We start from the raw sequence: 14,549 nt of genomic DNA on the forward strand, positions 1-14,549 counted from the left end.
TGTGCAGGACAGAGCCTGATGGGCTTTGCTGGCGTCTTTTATACGAGATGTTCTCCACGCCACCACTGTGACCTTTCCTATCCAATTAGCTCAAGTGTGAAACCTCTACATGAGACTTCATAGCAAGGAATAAGGGTAGCATGTGTGAAATGCTGGCGGCTCCTTGTAAGACAGACTTTCTATGCTCCACGAGAGCCTGAGCCGTCCTCCTGGCTTTCAGGAAAGTGAACCCTCTGATGCTGCAAATTGAGATTGCTTGACTTCTGGTTTGCCTTGCACGGCTGGGTCTGTTCCTTCTTCATTCAAGCGAACTTAAAATGCTTTACCAAAATCCTCTTAGGCACAACTCTTCTGTATTTGATTTCACTCTCGTTGCTGATGATCAGGCTATCTCATGCGGACATCACCTCAAGCTGCTGCCTCCTCTCATTCCCCTCTTCCCATTTGCCTTGTGATTTCATGGTTAACGTTCGTGAACCAAAGATTAGACTCCTACCTCCCTGGTAGAACCAGGAATCGAGAGGAAGCAGATTATACAGGAGAGAGTTTTTCGGATACATTTGGGTGAGCATCAGGAAGAAAGGAGGAAGTAGGAAGCACAGTCTGGGTAAAGGATGCCACGGGCTTTGTTTTGTCCCATCAGGTCTGGATAGGACAAGGGGAGACGCACTCTGATAGAAGTTTCTTGCAGTCAAGGGCTGTTTGTCTCTGTGCCTGGCATAGAGTAGCATTACACACTTAACTATTCCCGGCACATCAGTCAAAGCACTTAGCATATTAATTAATTACACTCACAGCAACCCTAAGAGGTGGGTGCCATCATTATCGTCTTCATTTTACGGATGAGGTAACTGAGTCCCAAGGTAATTAACTTACTCCAGGTCACAGGGCCAGGGAGCCCACTCCCAGCACCAGCCTCTCCCCATGTTGGGATCTCAGAGTGTGTTTGCTGAGAGGTTGGTGCTGTGCAAATTGCAGTGGGCATTAACTTCCAGGGCACGGGACTCAGTCTTCCCATTGTCAGCATTGCACCTTTGCTCAGCCGTGGTGGATTTGTGAAGTGAGAAAGTTGGCCAAGAGCTCTCATGGGTCAACATTTTCCTTTCTCAGAGATCTTGCTGCCCGAAACTGCCTGGTAGGGGAGAACCACTTGGTGAAGGTGGCTGATTTTGGCCTGAGCAGGTTGATGACAGGGGACACCTACACTGCCCATGCCGGAGCCAAATTCCCAATCAAATGGACTGCGCCTGAGAGCCTGGCCTACAACAAGTTCTCCATCAAGTCTGATGTCTGGGGTAAGGGCTACTGCTGCACTGGAATGGTCCTTCCTAGCTACAAGAGGCTTTTTTTTTTTTTCCTCCTTTTTCTGCCGATTTCTTCCTGTTCCCTTTCTTTTCTGCCTTTCTTTTCTTTTTTTTTTTTTTTTGAGATGGAGTCACATTCTGTTGCTCAGGCTGGAGTGCAGTGGTATAGTTTTGGCTCACTGCAACCTCTGTCTCCTGAGTTTAAGTGATTCTCCTGCCTCAGCATCTCGAGTAACTGGGATTATAGGCGCTTGCCACCGCGCCTGGCTAATTTTTGGTATTTTTAGTAGAGATGGGTGTTCACCATGTTGGCCAGGCTTGTCTAGAACTCCTGACCTCAGGTGACCCACCTGCCTTGGCCTCCCAAAGTGTTGGGATTACAGGTGTGAGCCACCGTGCCCGGTCACCTTTTTCTTTTTCCCCAGTGTATTTGGCCTGAGGTCCAAATACAGTACACAGTGTATGTGCTGATACACTTCTATATCAGTCCCTTCTATAAGCCCCCTCTTCGTGTCTTTATTTCCCTTGCTGTTTCTTTATTGAAGAAACTGTCATTTGTTCCTCAGAGTTTCTTGTGTTCTGGCTTTTGCTCATTGTCACCTGTGGTGTGACTTAATATGTTCCCCTGGCTTCAGTATTCCTAGTAAAGGGTGGCCTCATCACATTTAGGTTTGACTGTTTCATTTTATTTTTTTTAAGTAAGAGTGGATCTGAGGAAATGGTGTGCCCTTCCATCAGTAGAGAGAGAATGCTTGATTTTCTATCATTTTTCTGTGGGGGGGTGGGGGTTGGGTAATTTTTTAGCAGTTATTGATATACAGTGCCTAGATCCAGTAGTTTACTAGGGGTTACCAGATGGGAATTCTCTAATCTGTCTTCCCAGTCATTTATTAGTGGAGTACTTGTATGAGGAGAAACAGTCCCTTATCTGTTTGGTCACTCACTCAGTGGCAGTTCATATAGGAAGAGCAGGATCAATTCTTGCTTCTTTGCTTTTATTTACCAGTTTTTAAAATAACAAGTTTCTTTTTTTTTTTTTTTTTTTTTTTTTTGAAGACAGAGTCTTGCTTTGTCACCCAGGCTGTAGTACAGTGGTACAATCTCGGCTCACTACAACCTCCCCCTCCCGGGTTCAAGCAATTTTTCTGTCTCAGCCTCCCAAGTGTCTGGGATTACAGATGCCTGCCACCACACCCAGCTATTGGTTTTTGTGTGTGTGTGTGTGTGTGTGTTCGTTTGTTTTTTTAATTTTTAGTAGAGATGGGGTTTCACCATGTTGCACAGGCCTTTGAAACAATGTTCCAGGGATCTAGGAACTCCTGAGCTCAGGCAATCTGCCCGCCTTGGCCTCCCAAAGTGCTGGGATTACAAGCATGAGCCACCACGCAGTGCCACAAGTTAGTTTTTTAATACCCTTCAGTGGTGGCCAAATAGGATTTTGTTGTCGTTTGTCATTCATGGTGTTACTATGAACTCTCAAATGTATATGTATTTGATGTGTTTCAGTCCACTGCAGTTATTTTCCCTGTTGACGTTCAGATTGTCTCATCTTTGGCCAGTGGGAACTTCACATCAGCTCCTAGTCATTTTGACATTACCCTTGTGGTTTTCCATGACATCCATGCCCTCAAATGGCAAGATATTCCAGGTTCATTCTGTGCCCCAGGCCTGAATCACCCATTTCTCCAAGGAATCCTGTCCTTTAATGGAAAATGGAATTTCAGGCCATAATCTGGGATTTCAAAACTTGCAAAGATTTCATAAGATCTTTATAACATGTTTAGAATTAGAAGGGGCTTTGGAGATAGTCTTGTGCACCCAGAAATAGTGGTGGCCAGTTAGGCACAGAGCTGGTCGGTCACAGAGCTGTGAGTTAACATGGCCGGCTGACTTCCAGCGCCAGGTTCCTTCTGCCACATATCCCAGAAAGATAGTCACATTACCTAAAAGATCCCACAGGGTCTGATAACTCATCATCTGCCCTCCTCCAGCGTGTTTGTCTGTGGGGTGAGTTTACTGAAGGTCTTGTTCTGTCCTGGTCTTTTTTTTGAGATAGGGTCTCGCTCTGTCACCCAGGCTGGAGTGCGGTGGTGGGATCTTGGCTCACTGCAACCTCCGCCTCCTGGGTTCAAGGGATTCTCCTGCCTCAGCCTCCCAAGTAGCTGGGACCACAGGCTGACCTGGCTAATTTTTGTATTTTTAGTAGAGAAGAGGTTTCGTCATGTTGGCCAGGCTGGTCTTGAACTCCTGATCTCAAATGATCCTCTCACCTCGGCCTCCCAAAGTGCTAGGATTATAGGCGTGAGCCACTGCGCCCGCCTTGTCCTGGTCTTCTGATGATAAAGAGCCTGGGCTACTGCTGGGGTGGTCCCTTCTGAGTCTGCTGCAGAGGTAACTGATTTTAAATGCAGTGTAGTGCTATACATCTTGAACAGCCTTTCCCTTTGGGTTTTCTTTCAGCATTTGGTGTATTGCTTTGGGAAATTGCTACCTATGGCATGTCCCCTTACCCGGGAATTGACCTGTCCCAGGTGTATGAGCTGCTGGAGAAGGATTACCGCATGGAGCGCCCGGAAGGCTGCCCAGAGAAGGTCTACGAACTCATGCGAGCATGTGAGCTTTCCTCAGCCCATTCGCACAAGTGTATGTGGGCATCGCAGGAATTCCAGCCGCGCAGGAGCGTGCACACAAAGTTAAAAGTCTTTCCATTAGCTCTCTCCATTCCAGTTCTTCAGAAGCAGTTACTATAGCCATTTGATACATATTTTTTCAGGGCCTCTATTGACCTTTATTTACAGATAGATAGTATATGTGTAACTTGTCTTTTAAAGCAAAAATGGTGTTGATGGATACCAAACCTGGGTTTATACCTAAATACAGATTACCGGGCCCTACCTTCAGAACTTCTGCTATAGTAGCTAAGCATGCAAGGTGATTTTTTTTTTTTTTTTTTTGAGATGGAGTTTTGCTCTTGTTGTCCAGGCCAGAGTGCAATGGCTTACTGCAGCCTCCGCCTCCCGGATTCAAGTGATTCTCCTGCCTCAGCCTTCCAAGTAGCTGGGATTACCAGGCACACAACACCATGCCCAGCTAATTTTTTTTGTATTTTTAGTAGAGACGGCGTTTCAGTGTGTTGGCCAGGCTGGTCTTGAACTCCTGACCATGTGTTCCGCCTACCTCTGCCTCCCAAAATTACAGGCGTGAGCCACTGCGCCTAGCCTTTGGCTGATATTTCTAAAAGTTGAGCCATTGGTTCAAAGAACTGTCCACGCAGTTTTAAGCTTTGATAAATCTTACCAAACCATTAAAAAAGGTTGTACCAGTGTCCCCTCAGGTCAGACGCCTGGGAGTGGCTGTCTGCGGTCCCCAGCACTAGGCTTTGTCAGGCTGTTTATTCCTCATGTAGTCTTATTTTCATGAGAATTTCTTTACTTCAGACCTTGATAACCATGAAGAAAGAATGTTGGGCTTAGTAATTTTCTATACCTACTAGAGTGGGTCTGGGAAAAATATATTTGTAAATGTAGTTCTTGCTGTCACCATCTCTCTGGGGTTTTACAATCCATAATCCTGCCAGCATCTATTGTCTTTTCAAATTCTTAATGTCTATAATAGGACATGATGGCATTTGTCATTTTAACTTGTTGCAGCAGCAAAAGATGGTTAGCAGGATTGGATTGCTGCTTTCATTCTAGACTTTTCCTTGAGAACTGCTGGCCCTATACTGCTAGCCAGACCTCATGGACGATCTGACTTGGATTTCATCCGTCCAGGTTGGCAGTGGAATCCCTCTGACCGGCCGTCCTTTGCTGAAATCCACCAAGCCTTTGAAACAATGTTCCAGGAATCCAGTATCTCTGATGGTAAAGTACCCATCCTGGGGTCACTGCAGTGGGGTAAAAGGGCAGTTGTTTGGGACTACGGCCTGGGTCACTGAGTTCACTTCCTGGTGGAAGTTCACGGACCAGCTTGTCCGCTGAGACCCGAAAGGTGGGCAGAGGTGTGGAGTGTTGCTCTCTTTTCTACCGCAGCCCTGCAGTTCTGAGAAATGCTAAGGGCTGTTTCTCCGGCATCCAGGTGCCTTTTCTTTAGTTGTGTGCAGATGAGCACTGTTATCTTACAAAGAGAGAGAACCGCCATACCAAGCCGACACAGTAGTGATGGGTGCTGGATTTTTTTTTCTGTGCCTGTGTGATTCTTAGAAGTGGAAAAGGAGCTGGGGAAGCAAGGCGTCCGTGGGGCCGCAAGCACCTTGCTGCAGGCCCCAGAGCTGCCCACCAAGACGAGGACCTCTAGGAGAGCTGCGGAGCACAGAGACACTGCCGACGTGCCTGAGGCGCCTCACTCCAAGGGCCAGGGAGAGAGCGGTATGTCCCCCCACTCCCCCGCTGCTCTTCCCCTCCCTGCCAGAGGCTACATTCGGGCCAGCATAGGCCAACGGGAAGCTGTGAATGGAGCCTGCACAGAAGGGCAGGCACAGCCTTTCTCAACGGTTCAACTTCGGAAGGAGAAAGGTTCTCTCCCCACCTGCCTCCTGTCCCCTTCCTCTGGGAGTCACCAAGGAGCATAGGCTCCAGCAGCGGGTTCCGTCCCATAGGCAGAGGTGCTTCTGAAGCCCACCAGGGAGCTAGCCCATCTCTCACCTGTTACCCACGGCAATTGTGGTTGCTGTCTCAGAGCAGATGCAACAACACCAGGCTGCGTGACGCATAGCTTGCGGCGAAGGCACTGATGCAACAAGCTCCCTGCAGCCAGGCGGAACCAGGACACGCCTGTGGACAGAGCCGGTGTCGTGGTGGTCTCTGGGAAGAGCATCTTTCTGATGCGATTCTCTAGGCAAGCAAGGGAGTCAGCTCAGGAGGGGTCTCGAGACACCAGCAAAAATAATATTTGCCAACATTCATGTAGTGTGCCTACAGGCCAGGCCCTGTTCTGTGTTGACCCCCAGAACCAGTGGTCCAGGTTCTACTGCAGACCACCTGAACAAAAGCATTGAGGGGTGTATTAGTCTGTTATCGCGCTGCTAATAAACGTATACCTGAAACTGGGTAATTTCTAAATGTAAGAGGTTTAGTTGACTCACAATTCCACATGGCTGGGAGGCCTCACAATCATGGCTGAAGGTGAATGAGGAGCAGTCACATCCTACTTGGCGGTAGGCAAGAGAGCCTGTGCAGGGCAGCTCCCCTTTATAAAACCATCAGATCTCATGAGACTTATTCACTACCACGAGAACGTTATGGGAGAAACCACCCCTGTGATTCATTTATCTCCACCTGAACCCACCCTTGACACATGGAGATTATTACAATTCAAGGTGAGATTTGGGTGGGGACACAGCCAAGCCATATTGGGGGTGGTGGTCTAGGCCAGCCATCTGGGGATGGCAGTGGTGGACTCCATTCTAATGACCGCAGACTGGATGCCTGTGAAGGGACGGGACAAAGCCCCACTTTATGGAGATTTATGGTGGGATGTTCATGTACTTATATTAGTTTAAAAAAAAAAAAAAAAAGCTGAACGTGCAGCCCACATAATATATGTGGCATATGACGTACATGTGTCCACTACCACAGGAGTATAGCATGTATACTACGTACCGGAATGCACATTTAAAAGGCTGTCATGCTAAATGAGTCCAAATTAACAATAGTTCCTGCCCCACTGGGTCATCTTGCTCACCCACTTGGAGGTTATGGCTTATAGACTTTCCAGAATCTTCCACCGTTCCTCCTCCTGTTTTTTTTCCCAATTTCAGGTGGCTGAGCAGTCGGGAGGAAAGGCCTCTGTGGGAACGCTGTGCTTATTAAGAACCTAGTGATCAGTAGTCATGTTCATTTAGGCCCGGCAGTTTTTCATCTGAGGGGTATTTTGATAGTGATCTCTTGGTGAGCCGAGTGTGTCAATTAACTGCTCAGCACTGAAACCGAGCGGTGCATAATTCATTGCTATTTCACTCTCCTGGCCTCGTTCCACTGGATTAAAGTTTTGGGAGGGCCTTGGCATTCCCTGATATCCTCTGTGCTGCCTTGGGTTCTGATAAATGCATACTGCTACCTCTGTTCTGAGTTACAAGTGCCAACAGAAACCCTCTTCTTGCAGCTGACCTCTAAGAGAATTCTGTCATTCACTAGCAGGAGCTTGGCAACACAAAATGATTTTTTTTTTTTTTTTTTTGAGACGAAGTCTGATTCTGTCTCCAGGCTGGAGTGCAGTGGCATGATCTCAGCTCACTGTAACCTCCGCCTCCCAGGTTCAAGTGATTCTCTTGCCTCAGCCTTCCGAGTAGTTGGGAGTAGAGGCACGTGCCATCACTCCCGGCTAATTTTTTTTTCTTTCAAACGAGTTGGTTTAATTTCAGGTGATACAAGGTTTAGGTTAGAATGAGAACTAAAGAGGAGACGAGGTTTCACCATGTTGGCCAGGATGGTCTTGATCTCTTGACCCCATGATCCGCCCACCTCAGCCTCCCAAAGTGCTGGGATTGTAGGCGTGAGCCACTACGCCTGGCCCACCAGAAAGATTTCTTATGAACTGTGATTCGTATGTAAAGAGTGCCCATTTGAAAATTGTCAGAGGTCATCCCTTCATGTTTCCTGTGCATAATGGCCCATTGTCCCTTCCCCACTGTGGAACCAGGCTCCTTATTCCCAGAGCTCCTCGTAGGCCTCTCACCTAGCTGGCTGGCAGGTTTTGACCCTTTGTTTGGCCTTGTCATTGTTTTCACTCACCAGAGAGTGATGTGGGTGGGGGCTGCTGCCTTAAAGTAAACCAGTATAGGGATGTAGAGGCCAGGGCCATCCAGCTATCCAGCTTTTTGTTCCCATTTTCAGGGAGAGAGACCTTTTTTTTGAGCTGGAGTCTCGCTTTGTTCCCCAGGTTGGAGTTAAGTGGTGCGATCTCCACTCACTGCAGCCTCTGCCTCCCTGGTTCAAGCGATTCTCCTGCCTCAGCCTTCCAAGTAGCTGGGATTACAGGCGTGTGCTGCCACGCCTGGCTAATTTTGTGTGTTTAGTAGAGACAGGGTTTCTCCATGTTGGTCAGGCTGGTCACAAACTCCTGACCTCAGGTGATCCACCCACCTCAACTTCCCAATCTTATACCTACTGGGATTGCACCTGGCCCAAAGCCTTTCCTGATGACAGTCGTAACAGCAGTGATGGCTTTATTGAGAGGAGCGTGACACGTACTTCACCTTTATGATGTCATCTGCATTCTGACAACAACGCTGTAGCACGGTTACGAGTGAGCAAGCTGAAGACAGGTGGAGAGAAGGGGCTGGCCTGGCCTCATGGACTGTGGACATCAGAGCCGGCTATCAGACTCAGGCCTGTCTGAACCCAGACACTCGGGTGTTCTCTGGGGAGCATGGGATGGGGGCAGCCCCAGCTTGGGCCACAGGAGCGTCAGTCTGGAGTTTTCAGCTCTTCCCCTTGCATTTCAGATCCTTTGGACCACGAGCTTGCCGTGTCTCCATTGCTCCCTCGAAAAGAGCGAGGTCCCCCAGAGGGTGGCCTGAATGAAGATGAGCGCCTTCTCCCCAAAGACAAAAAGACCAACTTGTTCAGCGCCTTGATCAAGAAGAAGAAGAAGACAGCCCCAACGCCCCCTAAACGCAGCAGCTCCTTCCGGGAGATGGACGGCCAGCCGGAGCGCAGAGGGGCCGGCGAGGAAGAGGGCCGGGACATCAGCAACGGGGCGCTGGCTCTCACCCCCTTGGACACAGCTGACTCAGCCAAGTCCCCAAAGCCTAGCAATGGGGCTGGGGTCCCCAATGGCGCCCTCCGGGAGTCCGGGGGCTCAGGCTTCCGCTCTCCCCACCTGTGGAAGAAGTCCAGCACGCTGACCAGCAGCCGTCTAGCCCCTGGCGAGGAGGAGGGTGGCAGCAGCTCCAGCAAGCGCTTCCTGCGCTCCTGCTCCGCCTCCTGCGTGCCCCACGGAGCCAAGGACACGGAGTGGAGGTCAGTCACGCTGCCTCGGGACTTGCAGTCCACCGGAAGACAGTTTGACTCGTCCACATTTGGAGGGCACAAAAGTGAGAAGCCGGCTCTGCCTCGGAAGAGGGCAGGGGAGAACAGGCCTGACCAGGTGACCCGAGGCACAGTGACACCCCCACCCAGGCTGGTGAAAAAGAATGAGGAAGCTGCTGATGAGGTCTTCAGAGACATCATGGAGTCCAGCCCGGGCTCCAGCCCACCCAGCCTGACTCCAAAACTCCTCCGTCGGCAGGCCGTGATGGCCCCTGCCTCGGGCCTCCCCCACAAGGAAGAAGCTGGGAAGGGCAGCGCCTTAGGGACCCCTGCTGTAGCTGAGCCAGTGCCCCCCACCAGCAAAGCAGGCTCAGGCACACCAGCAGGCACCAGCAAGGGTCCCACCGAAGAGTCCAGAGTGAGGAGGCACAAGCACTCCTCTGAGTCACCAGGCAGGGACAAGGGGAAATTGTCCAGGCTCAAACCTGCCCCACCGCCCCCACCAGCAGCCTCTGTAGGGAAGGCTGGAGGAAAGCCCTCGCAGAGCCCGAGCCAGGAGGCGGCGGGGGAGGCAGGCCCAGGAGCAAAGACAAAGGCCGCAAGTCTGGCTGATGCTGTGAACAGTGACACTGCCAAGCCCAGCCAGCTGGGAGAGGGCTTCAAAAAGCCGGTACTCCCAGCCACTCCAAAGCCACAGTCTGCCAAGCCATTGGGGACCCCCGTCAGCCCAGCCCCCGTTCCCTCCACATTGCCATCAGCATCCTCAGCCCTGGCTGGGGACCAGCCATCTTCCACTGCCTTCATCCCTCTCATATCAACCCGAGTGTCTCTTCGGAAAACCCGCCAACCTCCAGAGCGGATTGCCAGCGGCGCCATCACCAAGAGCGTGGTCCTGGACAGCACCGAGGCACTGTGCCTCGCCATCTCTAGGAACTCCGAGCAGATGGCCAGCCACAGCGCGGTCCTGGAGGCCGGCAAAAACCTCTACACGTTCTGCGTGAGCTACGTGGATTCCATCCAGCAAATGAGGAACAAGTTTGCCTTCCGAGAGGCCATCAACAAACTGGAGAATAATCTCCGGGAGCTTCAGATCTGCCCGGCGACAGCAGGCAGTGGTCCGGCGGCCACTCAGGACTTCAGCAAGCTCCTCAGTTCGGTGAAGGAAATCAGCGACATAGTGCAGAGGTAGCAGCAGCCAGGTATTTGGTGTCAGGCCCACTGGAGCTGCCTGCGGGTGTACCCGTACCTGTGACAGTGGCTGACAAGGGACCAGTGAGTCGGCACCTTGGCCCCGGAGCTCTGCGCCAGGCAGAGCCGAGGACCCGGTGGAGTCCAGCTCTACTACCTACGTTTGCACCGCCTGCCCTCCTGCACCTTCCTCCTCCCTGCCCGGGCACCCTGCTCCGTCTCTGTCCTCGAGTTTTATCTGTGGAGTTCCCACTCCGTGGACTGCAGTTGGCATGCTGGGGCCCGCCAGCCTCACTCCCGCTGAGCGCTCCGGACGGCGCTCCAGGCCAGGTGGGAACGGCTGATTCGGAGTGTCCGTTTCGTCCTCTCTCTGGAGCCCCTCTTCCCCTGGCTGGGCCTTTTCCTTCCACTTCTCCAAGAATGGAAGCCTGACTGAGGCCTGTGCGTCAGGCCCTCTGCCTGCACTCCCTGGCCTTGCCCCTCCTGTGCTGAAGACGCGCTTCAAGAACCACATTTCGTGAAGAGCACGCACAGCCATGCACACGGCCGGTCACCCTGCCCTCTGCTGCTGCCCGTGGCGGGGTGCGCTCAACACTTCCTCACGTGCAGGACGGCTGTTGATTTTGGTGGAAAACAGGGTGCTAAAGCCAACCAGCCTTTTGGGTCCTGGGCAGGTGGGAGCTGAAAAGGATCGAGGCATGGGCCATGTCCTTTTCATCTGTCCTCTCCACGACCCTTACACCCTAGCTCTTGCTCTCTTGTGAAGTGCACTGTGAATCCTGGCAAGAAAGCTTGAGTCTCAAGGGTCCAGGTCACTGTCACTGCCCACATCCCTCCCCCAGCAGAAGGGAGGCAGTGGCTGGTTGGGTGAACAGCTGGTGCCAAATAGCCCCAGACTGGGCCCAGGCAGGTCTGCAGGGGCCCGGAGTGAACCTTCCTTTCACACATCTGGCTGCCCTGAAAGGGCCAATCCCCTCCTTGCTCCTGTAAGATAAAGGAGATTTTTACAAGGCCCATTCCTTTGGAACAAGACAGTCTTCACTTTTCTGAGTTCTTGAAGCATTTCAAAGCCTTGCCTCTGTGTAGCCACTCTGAGAACAGAGCTGCCACCGGGCACTTGCACACACACAGGAGGAAAGGCCCTGACCAGTCCCGGCTGCACTCCTGAACTGGGCGAATATCTTATTTAATTACCATGAGTGACATAGCCTCATGTTCTGTGGGGGTCATCAGGGAGTGTTAGGAAAACCACAAATGAAGCCCCTGAAAGCATCGAGTGTTTCACAGAGCACACCTGGCGTCTTGTCCCCGAGGCTGCCCCAGGCTGGAGCCCAGGTGTGGGGGCTGTGACTCTGGGCAGGGACCTGGGGTCTCCTGGACCTTGACAGAGCAGCTAACTCCAAGAGCAGTGGGCAGGTGGCTGCCCCCTGGTCTCCACGCTGGGAGAGCCAGGAGGAGCCACCTTCCCGCCCCCGTGCCACCAGCCTCACACGGGCCCTAGCTTTATGCTCATCACCTAAACTTGGACTTTATTTTTCTGGTAGAAATGGTTTTTTCTGGATCGTTTTATGCGGTTCTTACAGCACATCACCTCTTTGCCCCCAACGGCTGTGACCCAGCCCGAGGGAGGCATTAGTCACCGACAGCGGCCTTGAAGACAAAGCAAAGCACCCGCCCAGGTCCCCTGACCGCCTGTTTCCATGAGGTACTGGTCCCTTTTTGTTAACGTGATGTGCCACTGTATTGTACCCATATCTCTCGGTATGCATCTTTTATAGACTCTCTTTTATCAGTGGCGCGTGCACAGCGCCCACCCTGCTCCCTTGGACGTCTGCGGTGGCTCCCCTGCGTCTCTGGGTCTAGTGCATTTTGTTTCTGTGTATGATTCTCTGTGTTTTTTTTGAATCCAAATCTCTCCTCTGTAGTATTTTTTAAATAAATCAGTGTTTACAACATTAGAACCCTTGGCAGATTGCGTCGGCCTGTGATCCTGCCCTGTTCTTCTGAGCCTGCGTGTGTGGGGCTGGGATGCAGTGGGTCCCGGTGTCCCCACGGGGGTGGGGCCGGCATCAGGTCTCACAGAGCAATGGTGGCAGGTCGGCCCCTGCGGCCTGGGAGCCCACAGCCATTTTTCAGGCACTTGACCTGCTATGCTTGGACCCTTCCTGTACCGTTGGCACTTACCTGCCGGCAGCCCAACCTGCCCAAATCACTGGGAGTGGGCTGTGCCACCAGACTAAGGCTGGCTAAGGGCAAATCCCTCCCCACGTGTGCCTGTTCTCTCTCCACCTTTCCGCCCTGCGCCACCAGGCACCCCTCACTCACCTGAGTTCCTCATGCCACGTGTCTTAGATCTTTGTGGACGAGGAGGAGTGGCGGTGTGCTTGCCTTCGGAGCCTGGGAAGGCCATCCCAGACTGAGCCCCGCCGCCCTTCCCCAGCTCAGTCCCCCTCAAGCTCACAGCTTGGAAAGGGGCGGCTGGGAAGTGAGCAGCGCCCTCTGATAATGATACTCATCAGGCCAGCAGGCTTGTCAGGGGTGCAGATCCTGCTCAGCAGAGCATGTGAAGATCACGGCTCAGTGAAGCTCCTCCCAGGAGAACTGGAGCGAGACGTGCTGTGCTGCAGGTGGAGCTCCAGGCAGGCTGGGGCTGGTGGCACCCACCATAGGGCGCTCAGAGCGAGTGGCAAGGGGCAGTGCCAGGCACCAGATTCTCCCCCTCTTGTTTCACAGGGACAGTAACAGGCTGGGGCCCCCGAGTTCCCTGCCGGTTGAACCATAGCTTGCCACCATAGCTGTCCCCCAAGTCTGGGGCTTTTCAGGGGTGTCCTCTGAATGGCTGCTCCCACATCTGAATGAAGACATGGGACAACTGGTGGCATCCACAGCTGACAGCTGCTTCCTCCTGTAAGATGTGGACTGTCGCCCCCGCCCTCCCAGCACTTAGTGCTGAGGCTTCGTGTCCACAGTCAGCTCCTGCATGTGAGGCCGGTCGGCCGCACTGGGCCAGTGTGGAGGAAGATGCCTCTCGTCTCCTGAATGAGGATCTTTCATGGGTGTCGCTCGAGCTTATAAAAGTTAGCTTGGTCTATCCATTATAAGAGAGTGGTTTGTTAACCTTCCCTAGGTCACAGAACCTCCTGAGAACCTAATGAAAACTGTGGATCCCAGCCCCAGAAAAATGCACCTCTGTGCACACACCTAGCAGTTTCCAGGTCATTTCCAGTCCTGCCTTCAAGGTCCTAAACCAGGGAATACCCATGGGCCAAGCCCGCACCTATGGTTAATACCATTATTATTTACAAAACACCAGCCTAAGGTATCACATTTTCTTAAAAGGCCAGGCACGGTGGCTCATGCTTGTAATCCCAACACTTTGGGAGGCTGACGTGAGCGGATTGCTTGAGCCCATGAGTTCAAGACAAGCCCAGGCAACGTGGTGAGACACCCTCTCTACAAAAAAATATAAAAACTAGCTGAGTATGGCGGGAGGATCGCTTGAGTCCAGGAGGTGGAGGTTGCAGTGATCGTGCCACTGGACTCCAGCTGGGACAGCAGAGTGAAAACCTGTTTTTAAAAAATTTTTTTTTCTTTTGAGACCGAGTTTCCGTCTTGTCCCCCAGGCTGGAATGCAATGGGATGATCTCCGCTCACTGCAACCTCCACCTCCCAAGTTCAAGTGATTCTCCTGCCTCAGCCTCCTGAGTACCTGGGATTACAGGGACGCGCCACCACGCCTGGTTAATTTTTGTGTTTTTAATAGAGACGGGGTTTCACCATGTTGGCCAGGTGAAAAAAAATGAAAACAATTCTTTAAAAAAATTCTTTAAGAAGAAACCAATTCTTAAAAAAAAATGAAAACAATTCAGATGTCCATCAACAGAAATGAAGGTGTAAAAGTGATAGCGTGTACACGTGGTGGATATGTGTGCAACGACCATGGCCACGTACTGCGATGTGAGTTCATCTCGCCACTTAGCCATGAGCAGAGCAGCCAGACACCACACAGCAGCACCAGAAGCTTCCATTCTTGTAAAGGCACAGCCAGCATGTAGTGTCAGAAGTCGGGGAGGAGGGGAATGTGGGA

General features: G+C 51.8%; 1 protein-coding gene across 2 annotated transcripts in view; it reads left to right on the plus strand.

Moving 5' to 3' along the window:
* The window catches only part of ABL1 (ABL proto-oncogene 1, non-receptor tyrosine kinase), a 159,932-nt gene extending 147,509 nt beyond the window's left edge, over window positions 1-12,423 (plus strand). For both annotated transcript variants that reach the window (XM_032257614.1, XM_032257615.1), the window contains exons 7-11: window positions 1,111-1,295; window positions 3,765-3,917; window positions 5,078-5,167; window positions 5,507-5,671; window positions 8,749-12,423. In XM_032257614.1, coding sequence (XP_032113505.1) covers window positions 1,111-1,295; window positions 3,765-3,917; window positions 5,078-5,167; window positions 5,507-5,671; window positions 8,749-10,463 — 2,308 coding nt within the window. In that variant the 3' untranslated portion in view covers window positions 10,464-12,423. The remainder of the gene's footprint in view (window positions 1-1,110; window positions 1,296-3,764; window positions 3,918-5,077; window positions 5,168-5,506; window positions 5,672-8,748) is intronic.
* Window positions 12,424-14,549: the final 2,126 nt, after the last annotated feature.

Source organism: Sapajus apella, unplaced genomic scaffold, assembly GCF_009761245.1.
Source record: "Sapajus apella isolate SASKATOON/1434 unplaced genomic scaffold, GSC_monkey_1.0 scaffold97, whole genome shotgun sequence".
Taxonomy (NCBI): domain Eukaryota; kingdom Metazoa; phylum Chordata; class Mammalia; order Primates; family Cebidae; genus Sapajus; species Sapajus apella.